Below are 22,595 nucleotides of genomic sequence, written 5' to 3'. Positions count from 1 at the left end.
ACTATGGGAGGAAGCCGGAGTACCCGGAGAGAACAGAAGAGTTTTCATGGAATTAAATTTTGGACTTTTAATGACTTTTGCAAATTACTCCAGGACCATGGAGCAGCATAAGAGATTATTTTTTTCTTCCCAGTTTTGAGCAGATTTTGCAGACACCAAAGAGAAGCTGATGTGTTGAGCAGAAACTGTGTCCACCCCTCACTGGAGACACAAGACTAAGCAAATACAGGGGTAGTGTCCCCAAGGCAGCTTTATAAATGAACAGAAGCCAATGTTGCTGTCTCTTTGTTTCAGTCAAGCCCATAAAAGCAAGACATAAAGTTCACAGCGTTTGTAATGAAATGCAAAGCACTGCAATGTTGTATCCAGACAACATAGAACTGAGGAAGCTACGTTCATGTACAGCAGACAACGTCTCTGTAGTCAACACATTCAGGAAAGTTGTTTTCACAAGCTTTGTCCTCACACTGGGCTTCAGTCAGGATTTGAGTCAACATAAGAAGCTAAGAGCATCATAAGTACGTTTTTCCCTCATAAGGTCAAATATATGCTTTAAGTTTGGAGAACAAGCTTTTGAGATAATGATAAACTTGGCACAGGACAGAGACAAAGTAAAGAACAGAAACCCTGGACCAACTATGTCTTCTGTGGAAGGAAGAAAATAGAGAACATGTAGCTACTGGCAGCAATAGCCCAGTCAAACACGGCTAAACACAGGAAACACCAGGCCAGGGGAAATAAAAAAGATAAGAAAAGGTTCAGGAGGAACTCAATAGGAACATGGAAAAGATCACGATTAGTTGAATCAAAACCAACTGTGTCAGGTGATGGTGAAACGCTTTGGCACAGGCTCGCCCTTCAGTCAGATATTGACAAAGTTATCGACTCTGAAATGGAGCAGCCACATTTTCTGCCCGGAAAACATCATGCTGCTTGACTCAGTGATCAATGTAAACACTGGATAAATTCAGCTGAATGGTATCCTAGAGAGGCAAGGCATCCTACTTCAAGGCAACAGAGGAGATGTTCAGGACAACAACTTTAGATTGGCATCCTAATGACTACAAGCAACCATGAAGCAAGTTGCCCAGAAACGGGTACTTGTAGGGAGTAAGTGAAAAGCCAGCTGAATGGTACAAACAAAGTCCAAGCCATCAATACCCTGCTGGAGATTGAAGCCACTGAAATCACCTCACAGGGCAAAAGGGGTTTGGAACAAAGTCCAGCAAACTGAAGGGCTTGACACAGAAAGCAGTGTCGCTCCTTCTCCATTCTTTTCCTCTTTAACTTGCTCAGCGAGGTGACAATAGTTTGCCCTTCCTAGTCCAGCCAAGTGACCAGCAACATTAGTGCATGTAAAATTTTGAGCTTGCACATGTAGACAGGTGCATGTGGGCTTTCAATACAACACAAGAAAGTTCAAAAACGTTAAACTTTTGTTGTTGTCACAGCCGTTGCAATCGCATCCCGTCCCATCAGATGAGTTTCACCTTTCGCCTGCCACTGTCTTTGGTCGGTCCCTTGGTTGTTGAGTCTCTGAGGCCGCACATAATGCAAATTAATGGAGGACTTGTCAGAGCTACCATCCAGAATATCTTACGTTCTCTTGGCGAACATCAGAAACATGCTCATAAATTGCTTGGTGATGGTCTTGAGCAACAGAAGCATTGTGCAAAGGTGAGTCCTGAGCGATATGCAGTACCTGACTGAGGATGTGCCATATATTGAGAAGTTTTAACAATGCTGGACTAAAGGACAGCACAAATACACTGATCATGGCAGCAGAGAACAGGCAGTCAGCATGATATCAACAGCAGACAGGGTCTACCACAATAGACAGAATTCATAATCCTATGTTGACTCTGAGACCAGGGGCAGCTACAGGGTACAAGAGGCTAGCACCCAAAATATACACATAACCACGTTGGAATGCTGTATAGGAAGATCAGAAGAGGGAGACACTTCCAAAAGCGGTGGATCCTGTGGGACATACACATCAAGACTAATAGACAGGCTGTCCAATTGGACATTGTGGTGGACAAAGGAGTCAAAGTTGTGGAAAGTCAGAAGATTCTTAGGTCTACAAAAGCTTTAAGTGTTACATAAACCATGAAATCCAACAGGACCATGATATTGGTTACTTCCAGGGGCAGTGAAGGGTCAGCCCTGGTTTCAGGCTATTTTTTCTTCTAACGTTAGAAATGTATTGATTAGCAACTGCATGCAGAAAACAAGAAAAGAGAATCCATACAGGAACATAAAGCAAAGTTGAAAAGTCAATTAGTAATCATGGTTTATCTTTCATTGTTTGCCTGATATTATGTAGGCCACTTATTTAGTATGATTTTTGACTTTAATTCTACAGATACGTTTTGCTTTTTGTCGTTCTTTAGATACATAAAATCTTTGCCATTAAAAACATTGGGAGAACTGGCAAGCCAAATCCATACCAGCGTACACACATAGCGACCTTAAGGGATACGTGGCTGTCGGGTGAAACTACAAGATGAACCTAAAATGCACAATAATCTTCCCAGGTAAACTCAATGTGACTTTCTATAGACGTTTGATTGCACCTTCTGGACTGCTTAATGTTTCAGTCCTTTCTGGGCAACATGTGTTTGATCCATGAATCAATCGATACAGTTTCCCGCTTCAGTCAGTACTGGTAACTCAAACAGCCCTCCTCGTTATGCTGTTCACATTTTGACAACTGCTCAACGGTACCTTTGCCATCGCAAGGCTTCGAACGGGATGTTCTCAGGTGGAAGTGACCTCAGAGTGTCATCAGCAGTTTGCAGCTGAGATCCAGAGAGACTGGAAGAATCACGGAAAAGCTGCGGCTTTGTGAGAGGCTCACCAAAAACTCTCCTGAACGAACAGGTGAAAGAACTACCTCATACCTGGTTAGCAGGGTGGAGGATGTATGATGCTGTGGGCTTGTTTCTCCTGTTCCACTAAATGGCACCATTAATCTTTTCAAATACCAGGAAACTTTTGAAACATTGGCGCATTCAGTCCATGAATATAAAGTTTTTAAAGGAAGGTCAAGAGAAAGTTAATAAAAAAAAAACTAAAATTTGTTCCTTAATACATTTACATCCCAGAAGAATTCAGTCTTTTTCATAAGCAGGCACCGTGGTCCTGCTTTACACTAATAAACGGGACAAAGCTTCAAGGGGAGGGACCTCCACCGCCTCCCATTAAAAGCAGCGGCTATAAAAGGGAAGAAGGAGAAGATTACTCCAGCGCTCTGAAGGAGCTGCAGAGAGAGCGCTCATCTCTGGGAATCCAAAAAAAAATTAATTAAGTAAAATAAAATAAATAAATAAGAGGCTCCTCTGGGTGTAACGTGCGAGTGGGAGGTTGAGCTCAGAGCAGAGGAGCCCAGGGAAGAAGCAGGAGGAAGAGAAGGAGGGTGAAAGAGAGTCAGAGAGAGAGAGAGAGAGACAGCAGAGCGTGGAACAGGTTCCTTCTGCAGCCCTCGTACGCAGCCTCAGCAGCCATGCCTAACTTTGCCGGCAACTGGAAGATGAAGAGCAGTGAGAATTTTGATGAACTTCTCAAAGCCCTGGGTGAGTCTTCTCCTGTCTCCTCCTGTCGTCGCCGTGTGTAGGTTTCGCTCCCGCATCACATCCAAAAAGAAGCAGAAAGCAACCCCCTTTTTTTCCTCCTCGTGCTTTGGGATTGCCACGACTCCCCCCACCCCACAACGTGATACTGTTCTGAGAAGCTCCTTGGGAAAAGCAGGCAGAGATGCTTCTGAGGGGGAAATCCCTCAGCCATTCTAGGAGACAAGACCCACTGGATGCTGAATTCCAGTCTAAACAGACCTTGTATTGTTACGTGAAGTGAGAAAAGGAGGGAAGGGAAGAGAGAGGGGGAGAGAGAATAAATGTTAAGCATTTAAGTAGGGCATGCATTACTGCCAGGGGAGGTCCGTGGATCACTGTGTTGTTCTTCTGTCTCATGTCCTTTTTCATCCTTTGTCAACCTGCTCAGTCTTTCCAGATGATTGTGGTGGTTTAGATTTAGACCAGTTTAACTGGGTCACTCGATTGTGTTGCAGCGTTTCGTCACGCCGCCGGGGCCACTGAGACGGACGGGGACGCGGCAAAGGGCTTGACGTCTTTTAGAATAATGTAGAAACCTTCAGGGAGATGGTCCCACTGATGAGCTGCTCAGGAGCTCAACGGGAGGATGGCAGGTTACTTTTAAAGTCCCTCGCATTTCCACAAGTTGAACTCATAATGTGTTTTTTTGGGGGGCAAGGGGGATTTTATGTGGAAAGATGGACACAAAGTACCTGCAAAATACAGATAAATCCTAAAAGAAGACCCGTTAGATACCGCAAAAGACCTGAGACTGGGCCAGAGGTCCAACTTCTTGCAGGATACCAACCATGAACAATGGCATTACGATGGCATAGTTTAGGTTACATGTTAGAATAGCCCAGTCAAAGTCCAGACTTAAAAAATCAATATTCAGAGACAATCAACTATTGTGCAAAGATAAATCAAGAAAGTAAATGCCAGTGTTCAAAGGCTAAAATCTGGTGCACCTGAAAAATGAATACAAAGGCAGAACACACCTTTCATAGTTCATGGGCTTTTTTTTAAAATTGAAAACTTTATATGATTTTGCTTCCACTTCACAATTATGCACTCATTACATAAAGTCTCAATTAAATATTTTGACGTTTGTGGCAGTAATATGACAAAATGTTACAAGTGAACAAATGAGAAAGAATTTGCAAGGCCCAGGAGTTTGAATTTTGGCAGAAAATTCCTATGCTGAATAATATATATATATATACTGTATATTATCTGCAATACAATATGTGCATCAATTTTTTTGCCTGAATAATTGACTCTTGCAGGCATTTTGCTTTGGTCACCTTTTTCCTCAACAGCTGTACTTGAAATATCAATTCTAAGCAGCAATGGTGAAATGAAAAACATTACGTTTTCCTTCCTAATTTGTAGTTCTCTTACACCCTTTCCTGAGTTTATTTTTTGTTGAGGTTGCCAAAGCAGCAGCTCCACTGATGTGATCTTTGGTTTTAAGGGAAAAGCCTTAGCACCTCATCCAGCACATTAAGCACATCTGCTAGGGCAGATCAGCCGTTAGCTCTATGAGAACAGCTCGGTCAGAGAGAGAGAGACAGAAAGACATCCCTGACGGTTATATCTAATGCGGATTCCAGCGCTGAGGGGCCGCCACTTTCCATCAACATCTTTCTAATTACCTGTTGAGTCAAAGGTTTTCCCTGCAGAAGAAAAAGATGGCTACAGTGCCTTGTAAAGACAAAATTTACTGTGACTGGGGATTTCATGAGATACATTGGTAGAGATCGGAAGGAGAATGAGACAAGGTTTTCAACATTTTCAGCAATTAGAAATCCGAAACGTGTGGAATGTGTTTTTGTTCGACCGTCTTTATTCTAATGTTCCTGTATTAAATCTATTGCTGTCAGGTGGTTCAGAGGTCACCTAATTAGCAGAGTTCACCTGAGTGTAATTTAATTCAAATGTAAATCTTGCTTAGCACTCAGCGTAAGTCAGCGGTGTCAAACTCCAGTCCTCAAAAGCCAAGGTCCTGCAACAGAACACCTGGTTCCAATGTCAGCTCATCAGCAGAGCTCTGAAAAGCTTGACTGCATGTAAGTGAGGCAGTTTCGCCATTTAATTCAAGTGTGCAGGAAAAGCGATACGTTAAAGTTGCATGACAACAGCCCTCAACGACTAGAGTTTAATACCACTGATATAAACCATTGTGGAGACAGAAGTTTGCTGCCACAAGATCAGGGCCTGGGTTGGAGTAGGAAGAATCACCCTCCAGTCACTAACCACCCTATGGAAAGACCACACCCTCCAGAAGAACACCAAGATGAAATTCTTGGGGATGCTGGTATAGTCTGTGGTATTGTATGGCTGCAGGACGTAGACCCTGAGGGCTGCAGGTATGAAGAGATTGATGGACTTCAGGATGGACTGCTACAGGAGAGCACTGATCAGCTGATGGGCACAGAGCGGCAGTTTGTGGTATCTGTCAAAAAAATGGACGCTGCACCACGTCGACTATGTTGTTAGGACCCAGAAACTCTGCACCCATATCCTTGAGGGTAGAATTGACGAGAAGTGGTCGAGGGGAAGACAAAGAGGGCACTGGAAGGACAACATCAGAGGCTTGACGGGAAGATTAATGAGGGAACGAATGGCTGTCACCAGAGAGTGGAGAAAGGAGGTGCAAGCTGCATCCATGGTCCCCGAACCTCAACAATGAGGTTGGGTCTAGACTGGAGACTAGAAATTTACTTCTTCTATGAAGGTCTCAGAGGTTTGATAGAGAGCATTAAAGGGCAAACAGCATTGTGAAGGTAAAAGAAAACACCAGGCAACTCTGAGATGAAATTGTGGGGAAGCATAAGACAAAGTTATGTTCCAAAACCATATCCTAAAATTCAAACATGTCACACAGCGTTCCTCTATCCATCTGTCCAACATGAAAATAGTATGGCACAACTGCAAACTTGTCAAGCAATGGGCAACTACCTGGAATGACTGGGCAGGGCAAATGTTAATCTGAGAACCAACCAAGAGGCTTGTGGTAATTATGGAGGAAGGAGTCCTGTATGTAGCCATCTAGGAGACCCGTTAAGGAACTGAAGGAAGTGTACGTGTTAGATGAGAACAAATTAAAACTTTTTGCCCTACCACTAAGGTAGGCCAAAACGTTGTGTAGTTGTGTTGCAATCAGATGGTCTTAGGTTTAATTCCAGCTTCCTCCTGCCACGAGGCAAGGCACTGAATAACCTACCAATCTGCATATATCTAATGCTTTGATTGGTCAGTATGACTAAAAAGGGGCATTTACATAAAAGCTCACACCAAACATCACCCTGAACAGACCATCTCCATGGTAAAACAGTCGTGCTACAATGCGCTAAGGGGATGCTTTTCTAGGGCAGTTCAAAACCCCTAAAGATACAGCAAGAGTTTTCATTGATAATGAAGGCAGAATCATGCTATAGAAATATTTGATTTCAGCAGGGAGTAGGTATCTGGTCAGAGATGAAGGGAAGATGGATGGAGCTAAATGCGGTTCGAGCGCGGATATCTGTGAGCCATCGTACACACAGACTGCAAAAAGCACAATGTCATCAGCAAAAAGATCAAAGTGGTTGGATTGGACATAAAAGTTGTGAAAGGTTTCTGTTCAAATTTGGACGTAGTGGTCTAGATATGTAAGAGTTCAGCATTTTGCTGACTTTGCTCCTGGAAAGGGACAGAACGGGCTGCTTGGTTAACTGGTCCTCATGCATATTTTATGTTAGAAAACACATGTTTAGGTCTCTTGGATTATGGTTGGGGTTGATTAAGCTGTTGTTCTAATTAACTCACAATCTTGGGTGTTCACCAAATGGTAGCGCTGTGGTATCATAAGAGCAAGATTTGCCAAAAAATATTTAACAAGAACTTTCAAAAAGAATTGATAATTTCATCCTGTCTGTAAAGTCTTTGGCTTTCTATAGAAAAAAAATCCGGTCTGCTCTGTTGGTAGACAGAAATCAAAGAGTCAGGATTTGGCAGGACATAAAGCCAGATGGCCATTACAGAGTCAAACCAAGCATGCCAAACACTTGTCACAGGCCATACAACCATCAGGCTAAAGGAGACACCTAGCGATAACCTGCTTTTACAAACATGAGAGTTTCTATCCCTTCCGTTTGGACCTCAGCGCCCTAATTCCTCAAATTTCTTCCAATTTCAATAAATAGCTGAGGTTTCTGTCAGAGCCACACAGAGTTCATTGTGATTTTACTCCAAAACAAGCACATTTCTGTCTCTCTCTGTAAAAAATATGTGTGGCTTGTTCGAGGCAGACAGACACACACACACACACGCACACACACCGATAAAGGGAGACATTCAGCCAGCAAGTCTCACTATGTCTGAGTTTCTGAGCTGATATGGGCTGGCATGAGAGACTTGAGCGTTCTAAATCTGGGAGGGGGGCAGACTGGAAGATTATCTGCCGAAAATGGGAGCACAAATAAGAGACATCATGCATACTTGTTCTTTTTGGGTTTCCTCTCTCTCTGCTTCACTGTCAGTGGTTTTTGTTTTGTTGGTTCCAGAAATTACATCCTTTTCTTAGAAATTAGAATTTTATTTATGTTAAGCAATCTGGCTCTGACTGACTTGCCTGAGATCAACAAGCAACACTGTAAACCCAGTGACCCTAATGCTTCTGAAACGATGCTGCATGCAGTGTCTCACGCTGTGTTGGCTAAATGCAACGCTCCCCGTCTGCGTAAACCTAGTCTGGGTCGTGTCTGTTCAGGTGTGAATGCCATGTTGAGGAAGGTAGCTGTGGCGGCGGCCTCGACCCCTCAAGTGGAGATCCGCCAGGACGGCGAGCAGTTCTACATCAAGACGTCCACCAGCGTGCGCACCACCGAGATCAACTTCCGTATCGGCGAAGAGTTCAACGAGGAGACTGTGGATGGCCGCAAGGTCAAGGTAGGACAACGCAACCTGTTCTCTTTAGGACTAAGAATTTGAAATGTGGCATGTAAAAAAAACTGCGACATAAAGCCAGAATCTAAATCCTGGTTATTCATTTGGTAGCTTTGGCTCTTCAAGTTACGACTTTGTTTTTGTTTTTATTAATTCTTCCATTACTTTCTGTGATCTGGTCAAGCACAAGAATAAAAGAAAATCTTAGTGGAAACTGCAGATGGTCACCTCGTACTTGTGAAAACCTTTGAAGGGGAATGCTGTGCAAAATTAACTTTTTTGAGTTTTGCGTCACAGTATAATGTCCTTCCCTCATCAAAAGTCAAAAGTTAAATTGTTGTTGATATATACAACATTTTCATTACAACTGAGGATAACATAGTTACTTGATTGTGGTACGAATAAAGTAACGCTACACATCAAATATTAACCAACATATTCCGTGTGTACTGATGATTCTAATGATGGCACTTGACAAATTTGACTACATGATGTGTTTACGATGTCCTTTTTTTTACGTTTTCACAATGTAAAGCACTTTGAGTTTCCATGTTGCTGAAATGTGCTAGAAAATAAACTTCATTGATTGATAAAATGGCCCCACATGCCTGGACAACACATAATAGCGTATAAACTGAGTCTTTAGTTGTAGAGTGTTAAAGAAAAAAAATCGGAAAATCTTGCTTGTTTCTTTATTACTCTTCTTACTCCACAACTTTCAGTTCTCTGTGGTGAGTTCACTTACTTGTCATGTGCTAATTTATTATGATTGTTTGTCTGTTTGTGGCCATCGCCAGCAATAAATGTAATTGGTGTCCTCAAACAAAGGCGCAGGGCCAGTGGGGCCTGTCTGACCCGTTTGTCCCCTGGGCCTTTGCCCGGTGGGCTGCGTGAGATTAACATTTGCAGGAGGTGTGCAAGGTAAAGGTCTTCCAGAGAGAACGTAGAAAAACACCAAGACTTTGGAGTCTAAAACTGAATTGTTTGAATGCCAGAACAGATAAAATATTTGGCACAGTCCAGGAAAATAACCTCACACCGTCAGTAACGGTTTAGGAATTTGTTGGACCAGAACTTGTCTAGTTCACCATCATAACATCCACCATATTAGAGGGTACTTGATGGAAATGTGCGACCATCTGTAAAAACCTTGAAGCTTAAGTAGAATTGGAACCGGCAACATGACAACAAGCAAATGTCTAGTAAATACGACTAATAACTGAAAGAAGTGGGGCAAACTTTTCTCTGATCGCTGTCAGAAACTGGCAGGTGAGGTAGACACAAGAGCATTTCACCGTTAATTCACCCAAAGGGGCTCAGATTGGCTATTTGGAGGTACGATTTTCAAACTTTCTCTTCACTTTTTGCTAATCTCTCTTTTTTATGAATAAAACTTTTTTCGTTTTCAGAGTGCAGTTAAATTGACTTCATTTCTTGCCAACGACAATATGTAACCAGGAGTGCGAGAACGTGTTGTCCTGTGAAGGTGGGTGATGAAAACTAAAGTCCTTCCTCCAGTCTCTGCATTTGGTATAATGTTCACGTCTTGGTAGAAAAGGCTGGATCGAGCCGGATGACAGTTTCTCTTTGAAGCCCTTCACACCCGGAGGACATGGGGGATTCACTCATCTTCACACAGACAAGACAGACAAGTCGACTAGCTTTCCCTGCCTTTTGTTAAAGAAAGGTGTTGGAATTAGGAATAATAATAATAATAATAATAAAAAAACATTGCAAAAACTTTACCAAACGAAAACATCTGGAGTCCTACCAGCTTTCTTATCGTATTAGTACCCAGGGACAACAGTGACATGATGCAATAGGAGTGAACTGGTTTCGTAGCAACGTCTCCTGATAGCATCTTAGCTCTGAGATATATAAGACATCTGTTTTATGGAAACACATACTGTGTTAGAGAAAGCGGATGAGTAGGGCTGATTGTTGGTCCTTATCGTATCCAAAAGAAACCAAATGATCACGACTTTCCCATCAAAAATTGCATGATTCATCTCATCGTCACAACATTCATTGCTCCTCTATTAATCCTTTTACACTTTTAATAAAAAATAAAAATAAAGCTCCATTTTGTTGATGTAATATTGCATTGGGAGACCCTGCAGGCGGCTGGAGCTCTGTCTGTCACAGTAACATGTCAAGCTTCCCTCCACAGATGTATATAATATATTCCCCCACACTATGTGCTGCATGCTGACTAGGGTTACATAACACAGAAAACATTAGTGGATGACGGCTGAACTTTCCAGTTTCTTTCAGCATATCAGGAAACTAGAGTTTGGAGTTTGCAGCAGGAGCCTTCTGTCTGTTGTTGTCTTCTGCTGTATGCAGATCACAGACCAATGTCACATATTTTTAACACATTTAATTATTTATTAGACACTAATAATTCACATTTGAGTATTTAAAACAGTTTTTATTAATTGCCCCGCATCCAGCGATGTACACAGGTAGGTACTGGGAGGTGCTAGAGAGCCTGCTTTATTTCCTCTGGATAGAAAAAGTGCCCTTAGGAAATCTTTTTTTTTTTTTTCCAACAGTGTATAGTATGTGACCCATGGTAGCAGCTCTGGATTTAAAAGCCTATATTACCAATGCTCTACCCAACATAGTTTTGTTATCAGTTCGCAGGGCTTGCACTATTTAATCTGAATTTTTAAAAAATAATTCCCGTCAGCCATGTACGGCACAACACTAGCGGAACAGGTCAGCGTCGGCGGGGGCGGGGCTAATGACCGGGCCCTTTATACCCAAATAATAAAGCTCATGATAATTTTACTTTACAACATAGACATGCCTGCAACAGCCGATCTTACAAGTTTCACCACCACTATGTCATTCAAAATCCATCTGACATGAAGTACAACAAACCAAGAGAATAACAGAAACATCAGGCTGCTGGTCACTAATGATGAAGCAACACAAATTCAAATCAGTTCAGGACCGCGGATAGCGATCAGATCATTTTGACACTTTATCAATTTCAATTCAGAGCCTGGAGCAGCTAGCAACTGCTGAAGCTGCGTTTATTGTTGACGCGTCTACTGGGGCACAATGCTATATAGTTATACATAGTCCATGTTCGACAGGCGTGGGTCCGCTTTCTCCAGCTCTCATTAGACGTGATAATGGATGGGATCCCTGAAGTCATATTCTGCCGAATAAAATGCTATTTTTTTTTTTCTCCCACTTGAGCAAAGTGTCTTTGCATGCCTCTGCCTCCATCAGTCCATACCTTCACAGTCATATATTCAGATAGAATCTACACTTGGGAGAACACATCAACATTTAAAAATTGAAGGGAAGGGAAATTCTTAAATTTCAATTTAGAAGGGAAATTTCAATTTTGATGGAGTCTTCAAATTATGTTTGCTGACAAGGAGAGTTATCTTATGAAGTGAGAGAATTACCTTTCTTTTTCTTTTTCTTTTTACTGTGCTGCGTCACTAAAATAAATCTGGGTATAAACCCAGACCCTGGGTCAAACATGGATCAATTCTATCCAATGTCCCATTACAAGTTGGTATATGGGTTTGATGTAATAAACTGCATTAGAAAAAGAGGAGTGGTTTAGGGTTGGGCAGCGCTGTTCTCCTGTGGTCGCAGAAAGACACAGGAAAGCCAATATGCACCTCATTAAGGAGCTCTGTTTATGCAATTATGTCAATTTTAGGTTTCAACTACCGTACATAAACTCTAATAGCGGTATAAAGCCTCAACGTTTACGTCACAGTCAATACAATTTTTGTAAACATGAGTGCTATTTTCTTTACCATTCTGTGCACAAACTGTAAATATTTCATTTCAGAAGGAAAACACAAAAACAGTCTTAGGCGCTGAAAAACACAGTCTGGAGGTGCCTGCGGGAATCAGGGCCCACTGAGCCCTGCACATGCTCTTGCTGAGTGGGAGGCGTTTCTATGGAGTGCAGGCAGACTCTCAGGTGCAGCGATCTGGCAGAGGAAACCGTAGTGGGTTTAGTCACCTGTGGTTGGCAAGATTACGCTCTGATGTATCTCTGGCAGTGAAGTTGATTAACTAGAGCCACAAGGTTAAAAAGCTCCGGTTAATCCGACTGACTTTGGTGGGATTAGCCAGGATCTAGTAACTTCAGGAAGGGAGAAAGTGATAGATGGTTTTCCAATCATTTCCAGATGTGGGTCAGAACCTTTGGGTTGCTCTGGAGAATGTTATTCAGCGAGAATGTCCTTTAGGCAAATCTTTTCCATTTGAGACAAAGTTATAGAGGGGAAGTATAATATGTATTTCAAGCACTTACTGCCATTTCATAGCAAAATCGTGTAACTATGTTACCTTCAGTTGTTTAAAAAATGATGTATATATACAGTATATCAAACATGACTTAAATTAAATTTGACTTCATAATTTAATGCCTTCAATTTGAGTCTCTGTCTCTTTCAAAACTCCTGCTCTTTCTGAAACTCCGCCTTCCTTACAACATCCCTGCTTTATGAACCCTTTAATAATGTTTAATCAATAAATCAATCAATACAATTTTATTTGTATAGCACATTTCAGCAGCAAGGCATTTCAAAGTGCTTTCCATCATATCAAACACAGAAACACAATGTAACATAGAATCAACAATCAAAACACGACATTAAGTCAGGTTCCATCAATAAATTTGTAATTGATTACATTTCAAATACAATCCTAAACAGGTGGGTTTTTAGTCAAGTTTGCATCCATAAAAGGTTTACCTGTTAAACTCCTACTGTGTTATATGGAACAAAATACCTGTTGCTATTTTTATTCCCACTCACGCTCACAATCACACAGTTTAAAACGATGTAGACAGCATTTTAATGGGCTTCTGGCACGAGGCTCTGTACACCTCTTTCACAGAATTTCGAGCAGGGACTCCGCCGTCCCTCATGGATTTTTGTGCAATTCTATGGTACCTTTTAGTGTCTAGAATTTACAGGGTTTGTGTTACGCACAATGACCCTCAGTCACTTGCCGTTTTTCTTCCTGCACGGGGCTCCGTACACCTTTTTCACGGAAGCTCTGAGGTTTCCAACTCTCTGTACCTCTTTAACCAGCGTTTCACTTACAAGTAGCTTGTATAATGAGCTCAGCAGATGTTTGTTAATTGCTGCCACTAGTTTGAAGGAGCTGAGTGGGGGAGTGGCAGCTACTGAGCTACTGTAAGGCTCAGTAGCTTAGAAGCTGCAGCTGTGGGGAGGAGCATCGTCCTCGAAGGCGGGGCTAGGTCCAACCAGCCATTTTACAAAGCTGAATGGTTGCCACAGGACATTAAAGGATTACTCAAATATGCATAAAAGAATCAAGTCAACACTCCAGGCATGTTTTTGATGAGGGTATAATATTATAACGTGATGTGAAGCTAAAGAAAGTCCCATTTTCATGATGCTGCCCCTTTAATTACTCATTTTGAGCTGAACAACTGTGACAAAAGTCGGTCTTTGAAGACTTAACATTCACATTTTTAAGTCTGAGAAATGTAAACTGTTGTTTTGGTTGGAAACAGATCATTACACACTTTATGCCACATTGTTTCTAGTGAGTGGTGCAAAATCATGAAAGCAACACTGTTAAAAAAAACAAACAAAAAAACATTAAGTGGTAAAACAAACCTACATGGTGAATTTGTATTATTGATGGGAATGCGTTGAAGCTCTTTAGAAAATAAAACCAATGCGTGAGAACATTTTCACTGAGAAATTGTTTTCTAAGTCAGAGACCAAGATCAATACTGGAGCACAAAATGTTGCTGTAGCTAATTGACTGTCTTCAACCTGGGGGGGAGGGGGAATCAAAGTAAAGCTTTAGCAAAGCTCTGAGGTTTCCAGAGCTTGGCAAGGATTCTGTATGGCAGCATGCAGGGCCCAAAACCTTTGATATGGTGATTAACATTTGCCCATGAAAGACAGAGGAAGCTGCTTAATTCACAACTGAACTCCAGTTCTTTCACAAATCAAGATCAACTATTAAACAAGTGTTATGGTGTCAGTACCTCTACAAACACCCTACAATACCAGAAGTGTTGATAGCATATTTTGGATATGGTAGACTCCCAGCCATGCTAGTTAGCTTTTAGTTAGCTAGCTAATGACACTCCAAAGATCTACACCCGAGTGCGTCATTAGCTTAAAATTTGTTAAAAATATATTTTGGTTGTAAAGGGGGAAAAAAACTTTTTGAATCAGACAACATAGGAACAGAGGAAAAGTTATTAGTGTGGCAAAAATAATTGGACATTTTCTGAAGATTTCTGCCACGATTCATCCTCAAAGCAAGAAGAAAATTGCTCGATTGGGTAAAGGTCCAAAGCTAACACACCTACCTGTTATCAGTTTATTTACAAAACAAAATTAACCAGGTCAATGTTCATGTCAAATTCGACTATCTTTCACTATCGACTATCTGCTTATGGAAATTTATAACTCGTAGCAAAATTTAAAAGTTACTTTTCACTCTCAATGTTAATTTTTACCTCCTAAAATAGTCGGTATGAACACAATTTGGGAGTGGGGTCTGATGTGCTGGTTTGATTCCAGAGAACGGTACAATAAGTGACTGGGATTTATGAATAACATATTGCTGGCATTTATCTGCAGTTTTAAGCTCATAATTATATATTTATGTCCAGCATCATAGAGTTACTCTGTGATAAGGGGAGAATATATTAAAGACATCAATCTCTTTTCTGTGCAGAGCCTGGCCACCTGGGAGTCAGAGAACAAGATTTACTGTCAGCAGACTCTTCTGGACGGAGACGGGCCAAAGACCTACTGGACCCGAGAGCTGAACGGGGACGAACTCACACTGGTGAGTACGCATCAGTGGGTTGTGGCTGTAGGGAGAGCCTTGTGACGATTAGGCTTATAATGGTATGACATCTCAATTATAACTGAGATACTTAAGGCAAAATACCCTGAAGTATTTTTGCTTCTTTTTTAAAAAACTCCATCTGCATTCATTCATCTAAAAAGTCGAAGCCAGACATTCCTAAAACAAGCAACATCCTCCCTCTCGATCTGGAGATCCTGAAGCATTTAATACGCCACAAGGGATTTATATGCCCTCTCACTTCCAGGAGGTTTCCACCTCTAGATCAGACGCATCGACCACCTTAACTGACTCCTTTCGATAGCCAGTATGAGTGACTTTGCTTCGAGCTTTCCCCTTTATAGAGCTATGAGGCTGCATTCCCACCAGCCCTGTTGAGTTCACTTTAATTGAACTCTGGTTTGTTTGTCTAGAAGGACCGGTTTGTTGGTGAGGCGTGAATGTGCAATAAAACTCTGATGTGGACCAAAAAGGCGAACTCTGGTCCATGTAACTTTGGTCTCGGTTCGCTTGAAGTGAACCCTAGCATGGTTTGAACGCCTAAGTGAACAACTGGAGACCGCTCCAAAAGCAGGAAGTAGACTATAGCACACAGCATTCTGGGTAAATACAACCAAAACAAACATGCAAATCCAGCGCCACTGGGAGAAATGGCTTTTGGTCTTTTGCTAATGACAAAAGAGAAATTCTACAAACACACAAATTTGACGCTGCTCCATTTTTGTTTACATTTCATGAAGAAGGAAGTTACCCTCATGTCTTCTTCTGAGGTTTTTGTGTTGTTTCTATCTTGGTGCGGCGCCACCACAGGAAAGCCAGCAAACAGGTTGCTCAAATGGTTTGGTCCGTTTGACACAGTGTAGTGTGAACGTAAACCGCACCAGATGAAAATGTGGTTAGATTTTGTTCCAAAATCGAACCGAGTCTACAGGACTATCATGTGTGAAAACACTCTAAGACTAAGATCAACCTCACTTGAAGAAGGTTGATGAGAGCTTGCTCCTCCAACTTCCCCTAGCAGGGAGTGAGCTCGTAGACCAACTGCTGATCAAGTCTTCCCCCAAGAGGTGAAGTTCAATCAGCAAAAGCCAGAGCACAAACCTTTCCTCCTGGTGACCAAACCCTGCCTTTTGGAGCATTTGGCCAGTACCTCAGTTACCTAAGGTACTGGAAAGTCTTCTTCACATGGATCTCTACCCAACAGGTAGAAAGACAATAATATCTTTCTAGACCTTCTAGACAGACATCATTGATATGATGCGTCTGGCTTTCTCTCTGGGTCTTTTCTGGTATCTCAACAAAAGGACTTTAAATTCTAGGAAGGGCATGACTAGAGACTCAAGCACCTTTAAAACTTTTGGGTTTTTTTTTATTTACTTGTACCTTGATATGGGTAACCTACTCATTACAGATAGCCACATAGAATAACAGTGGTTTTGGTTTTACAAAGCCGAACAACAAATCTTTCTCCAATATTATCAAATCTACAAGAAAAGTGTGCTCTGGTGCGACTCTGGCTTTTGCTCCTTGACGACCACTAAGCCATCAGAGGCCTCAAGATAAGATTTTCATCAGGCCTAGTCCGCTCCTGTCTGACAAACGATTAATGAAGTCAGGCAGGCGGTGTCTGAAGTCACCCTGGAGATTCAACCGCGGAGGAAATGGGGCCCGTTTCCCAAGAATGTGAGCCTTCATCTTCCCCGTAGAGAGACGCGAAAGGAGAACAAGAGGAGCTGCTATGCTGATAAAGCAGCAACCCCCTGCCTGTATCCAGCCAGATTTACATGTGCAGAAGTCAGCAGGTCTAAAGCCCCTCGAACCGTCCGTGGGGGGATTTCACAGATACAGTTCCCAGGGTTTCAACGGCTACAACCGGCTCTACGTTTAGTGCTCCCACAGTCTGCTCTGTTGTTGTAGGATTTTTCTAGGAGAGGGAAGAAGCCTAAACCAACAACGTGTAAGGTTTAGATGCTGGAAACTCTTATAACCGGATGTTTGATCAGCTTTCTGTTACAGCCTAGAGGCTAGTAAGGATAAGAGAAGGGGGGGAACCTTAATTAACGCTGGGAGTTCGAAGTTCCTCATTGTTCACGCTGACAAGCTGTGAGGGCAGAGCGTATGAACTACTCTGTGATGAGTGGGTGATAAAAGCAGAATGCGGTTAAAGCCCCTCTGCCCCGCCGGTGACACTGGCCGGCCGCCCTGCAGGAGCCGAAGCTTTCACGCACTGATGGAGGTTGATGTGGCCGAGCCGTGACATTAGCAGAGGCTCTTTGTTTCTCGGCCCGTCTCTTCTTGGACCCAACGGCTCAAAGTTCTCAGTAGCAGTCGCACCAAAACCTCCATAAACCTCGTATTTATCCTCATTACTGAGGAGTTTAAAGATTGATATGAGATTGGTTTCTTTGTAATGGAGCTTTAGTTTAGCTGCCATGGCAACACTAACAGGTAAACCATGTCATTATTCACTTGGGATTGTTGTTCCAGCGTTGACACTACAGCAGCTTGACATTGTCCATGTGAGCATGAAGGACAACAGAAATAACCTTTCAAAGAAGGGAAATTATTATTATTATTTTTGTTTAGGCAGATACCTCTTCACCCAATATTTCTTTTCACTTCTCTTCCCTATCAGTCACATGACTTTGCAAAACTATTCGTATCATATCATTGTTTTGATATAAACTTCTGTTGTTTTTTTTAAGTGGGATTTTATGTCACCAACATGGAACGCAGTTTGTGGCTGTCAAAAGAGAAAAAACATGGCGGCTAATTTTTCAAAGCCATATTTTCACCATGTTATTCATTCATTAATAAATGTCAAGTTAAATATTAAATTAGCAAGCTAAATATTTAGATTGGAGCAAAACTGTCAGCTGTTTAGCTTGCAAACTAAATATTTTTTAATTAAATATTTAGTTAGCAACATTTAGCTGGAAAATAAGTATTTGCTAACTAACAAGCTAACTAATAATTTGTTATTAGCTAACTGATAGCTTGCTATTGCTAAATATTGCTAACTAGATATTTAGTTAGCAAATTAACTAAATATTATTTGCCAACTAAATATTTAGTTTGAAGCTAAATATTGGATTTACAAACTACATATTTAGCTTGAAACTAAATATTTTTGCTTGATAACAATTTTTTTTTCAAGCTAACTAGTTTAACTAAATATTTAACTCAGAGGTGAATCCTTAAATTGTAAACTAAATATTTAGTTTGCAAACTAGATGTGTAGTTTGTAAATCACATATTCAGCTTACTAATAAAATATTTAGTTTGGATATTAAAATGTAGGTTCAGGCTAAGTATGTATATACAAACTATATATTTAGGCTGCTAGTTAAATATTTAGTTTATTCAAACGGCACTACATGCACAGACAAATGCAAAGTAAACCACAATTAAGAGTAAAAGGAAAATTACTATAATTCTTTTTAGAATGAAGCCTAAAGAGTGACACACATCAGTGAATGCCTTGTAACATTGTAGCATAAACTGCAGTGTGAGAAAAGTAAGGGTTGCCTCAGGATGTTGTAAGTCCAAATCAAAACCAAATCAAATCATAAAGTTCAGAAAAAAGACGTGAGAAAGTGTTGCACATTCACATGTATTCAAGACGTTTAGAACCATCAACGAGCGTTGTTTAACGGTTTCCGAAGACAAGCTCAACAAGTGGGAGTGAACGGGTCTTTTCGGGCGAGGAACCAGTCAGTTCAATTATTCTTCACTTAACAGCATGTGACAGCCTGCTGGGAATCAGCTCCTGAATGTCCTTCAAACGTCTGGGAATGTCCGACCGTCTGAGAGTCTGCATGTTTTTCAAACCACAAGAAGAAAAATGGTCGGATCGCACCATATTCCCACAGTTAGTTTGTCTCCAATCTGAACGATGGGCGCTCTAAACAATGTCAGCATTACTTGTTTTTCTGAAAAGGAAGACAAGAACAATATCCATCCACTAACCGGAGATTGACCTAGAACCCGTTAGTGGTTCAGTGTGGATTTATGATCATTAAAATCTTGGAAACTGTTTAAATTTCTCTGGAAAACAAACAAACAAACAAAAAAATCAGAGTCGCAGATGCAGAGAAAGCCGGATGGTTCAGCCTGAGACCTGCATTCGGAACAGCGATAACAAGGCGACGGTCTCATTGTGTATGGCAGTTCATGCTGTAAGTGGGGCACATTTCCATAGGATCTGCATAATGTGTGTAATTGGTTTAGTCTGGAAGCAGTGTAAGAAGAAAGAGAGGCGGATTTCTACTGAGCAACATCAGCCTAAAATGAAACTGATTTTCACGCAGGCGAGGAGCAGACTAGAAGTTAGACAATACTTGAAAGTTTCACTCCAGCACATACCTAAAAATCTCATCCATTCTGAATCAAAGTGATATACAAAGTTTTCTTTTAGAGTTAGGCGCATTTGGCCAAAGTTCTTCCTCCCCGTATGGAGGATAGAGCGATAAATCTATCGTCAATACCCAATTGTCCTCATAGAGTTTTGGGAGAGCTGGTTCCTACAAATTATGCGACATTATATAAGATTTTATAAATTTTTATCTATCTGTCTGTCTTAAAATGAGCAACACACAAAGTGAAGTTAGGATTCATTAAAAGCTGAAATAGCTCTTTAATTCAGCGCCGATAGAAAATGTCAAAGTTAGCATCATTATTGACTAAAGCTTTGCTAGCTTCTGTATTCTCACGTTGTTCTGACCTTTTTACTCTTTTCATCACAACTCAAGAACAACTTCAAAATAGGAGTATAAAACATGAATAGAACAGGGGGTTGAGCTTCAAAGCTAACACGCTAACAACGTTAGCTTACCCTTACTTCACCGTGCGAAAGCAGAAGAACAGAACCTCACGTCTGAAAGTGATGTTTCAACATGTTGCCACTGAACCTGATCGAAGGGTTTTGTTTCGTCTAAAATATTTTAGAAATAAAAGAAAAAGATTTTTTGAAATTCACGTGTTTCCATTTAGAAAATTTAACTTCAATTTGTGCAGTTTTATGGCTAATAATGGAAACGTAGCTAGGTTTGTGCTAATCTGTTTTTTGAGACCGTGGCAGACGAACACTGAGGTACAAAGGTAGTCATAATGGAAAACAGAAAGGGCTAATCAATATAAATGATTGAAATGCAACCCCAAGCCCACTTTTTCTGTTTTCCTGCAGATGTTTGGTGCAGACGACGTGGTGTGCACGAGGATCTACGTACGGCAGTGAGGCCGCGCGACCTTCACCTGGACAAAGCTCATGTCAACCTGTCCCGCTTGACTCAATAACAACTTTCGCCAAGTTTCCTGCACAACCTAACCTCTTGGCATCACGCATAACAGTCTCCACACATGCAATAGCAAAGTGTATTGTTTGTTTGTAGTTAACATTGTGTCTGCAGTGCAGTAGCTAGCTCTCTCTGTGTCTATGCCTACAACCCAGGTGATGATAATGTAGGATTTAGTCATCGGCTGTGTCAATCAAGTGTTCATGTTTGATGAAAGGAAGCAATAAAACATACATGGAACAAATGACAGCTGAGAATCTCATTAATCGTCATGGGTTAGTGGAAGAAAAACGTACTATTTACTACGATTTGTATATTGTTTTTATCAAATGGATAATCTAAAAAGTAGTCAACAGTTTATGGTTTATATATCTAAAGTTTTAGTCTAATCTATTGTCTGATGTCATTGAAGTACATTCTGTGTACCTTGGTTGGAATTGGCAGCCAATGGTCTCCTTTGACATCAACAAGGTATTTTTGTCCACAGCTGCCTCTCAATATATACGTTTTTCTTCTTCTGACCATTCCTTGTTCACATGAAGAAGGCGTGGAGTGTAATCTCAGTAGATTACCATTTTCTTAAATCTCCAAACCAACAACCAAATCACTGAAATTCCTTCCCCCCCCATTCTGTTTTAGTTTTAGCTTTCAGTAAATCCAAATCATCTCCATGTGTAAATAGCTATTAAAATTCATCAAGATGCGGCCAAATGATTGGTTGATTTAAAATTGGTTGAACAGATGTACCTAGTAACATGTCTGGTGAGAGTTTATGGTGGAAAATGTAATGAAAAAGGTTTGCACATACCCAAAAGGAGAACCAGTGACCATTCTTCTTCTTACAATCTGTTTGGTTATCTTTAGTCATAGGCTCACCTTTATGTTCTTAATGTTCTCAGACAGGATTTAGATCTCGCGACTTTGGTGGCTTTGCAAGATGGCTGACCTTGTGTCTGGTCATTTCATTTCATTTTCCCTGAAATCTGAATCATAATCCTGTTAAAAGACCCAGCGATGATCCTTGAGTATAAAATGAAGGTATTAAATGAAGCAAAACAAATGCTGTCCAATCAAGGAGTCATTGGGCGAGAGGTGAGGTTCAGCCCGGACAGGTCGACCCGTTTATCACAGCACAACACAGAGACGTTGAAAGTACAGTAGGGCTGCATTTATGTTTGTTTAAGTAATCTATTATTCTACAGATTATTCTGACGATTAATTGGATTTAGAAAATTGCCACATTACAGATTTTTAATTTAACCGATCTTTATTTTTGGTTAAATGAGCAGTTTTTTTCTTTTTAAATACAATACTATAAGCTTTTTATTCAAATAAATTATTCAATTTCTTTTCAAAGGAAGTAAACATTTTACTGCTTAAAATTCAATAACATACCTTTAGTGAATTTGAACCAGGTGAATATGAAAAACAAATCCATCTGAGGAGTTTGACAGGCAAAGGTTTTAAATTTATATATATATATATATATATATATATATATAGAGAGAGAGAGAGAGAGAGAGAGATTGTATATATAGGACAACTTTGAATTATCATTTTGAATATCGTATTTGTTTTAGCAAATGACTTTTCTTTGACTCTTTACTCTCAAGTTAGCGATTAATGGATTACTAAATTAGTTGATTATTTAAATAAATGATTCATCACGGTTAATCGTCGGCCCTAACACAAACTCCCACAGACGGGTTTCGACCGCAGTTTAAACCCAGAATCTTCTTGCTGCAAAGCAGCGGTGCTAACTAACTCCACCTCCCAACAAAACTTTAGAAACATAAACCTTGAAAAGAAAATCTTTCCAAAAGGTTAAACTCTTAACTTTTCTCTATATTCTTGACTTTACCTCTCTGCTCTCACTGTTAAAAAAACAACAACAAACAAACCAGACCTAAAATGCTGCGTCTGAAAAATG

General features: G+C 40.8%; 1 protein-coding gene across 1 annotated transcript; it reads left to right on the top strand.

Annotated features, from left to right (window-relative positions):
- Positions 1-3,250: 3,250 nt before the first annotated feature.
- Positions 3,251-20,914, top strand: crabp1a (cellular retinoic acid binding protein 1a). Its single transcript, XM_027999686.1, has 4 exons — positions 3,251-3,575; positions 8,347-8,525; positions 15,237-15,350; positions 20,557-20,914. The coding sequence occupies exons 1-4, from the start codon at positions 3,506-3,508 to the stop codon at positions 20,605-20,607; spliced, it is 414 nt and encodes a 137-aa protein (XP_027855487.1). The 5' UTR covers positions 3,251-3,505; the 3' UTR covers positions 20,608-20,914.
- Positions 20,915-22,595: the final 1,681 nt, after the last annotated feature.

This window comes from Xiphophorus couchianus, chromosome 2, assembly GCF_001444195.1.
Source record: "Xiphophorus couchianus chromosome 2, X_couchianus-1.0, whole genome shotgun sequence".
NCBI lineage: Eukaryota > Metazoa > Chordata > Actinopteri > Cyprinodontiformes > Poeciliidae > Xiphophorus > Xiphophorus couchianus.
The sequence above is the reverse complement of the archived record's forward strand: the minus strand, read 5'-3'. Positions and strand labels throughout refer to the sequence as shown.

Bases quoted from the DNA above. Each gene is read 5' to 3' on its own strand.
- crabp1a (XM_027999686.1), top strand. From the start codon at position 3,506: ATGCCTAACTTTGCCGGCAACTGGAAGATGAAGAGCAGTGAGAATTTT. The intron at 3,576-8,346 runs GTGAGTCTTCTC...GTGTCTGTTCAG, and splicing joins TGAACTTCTCAAAGCCCTGG to GTGTGAATGCCATGTTGAGG. The intron at 8,526-15,236 runs GTAGGACAACGC...TTTTCTGTGCAG, and splicing joins TGGATGGCCGCAAGGTCAAG to AGCCTGGCCACCTGGGAGTC.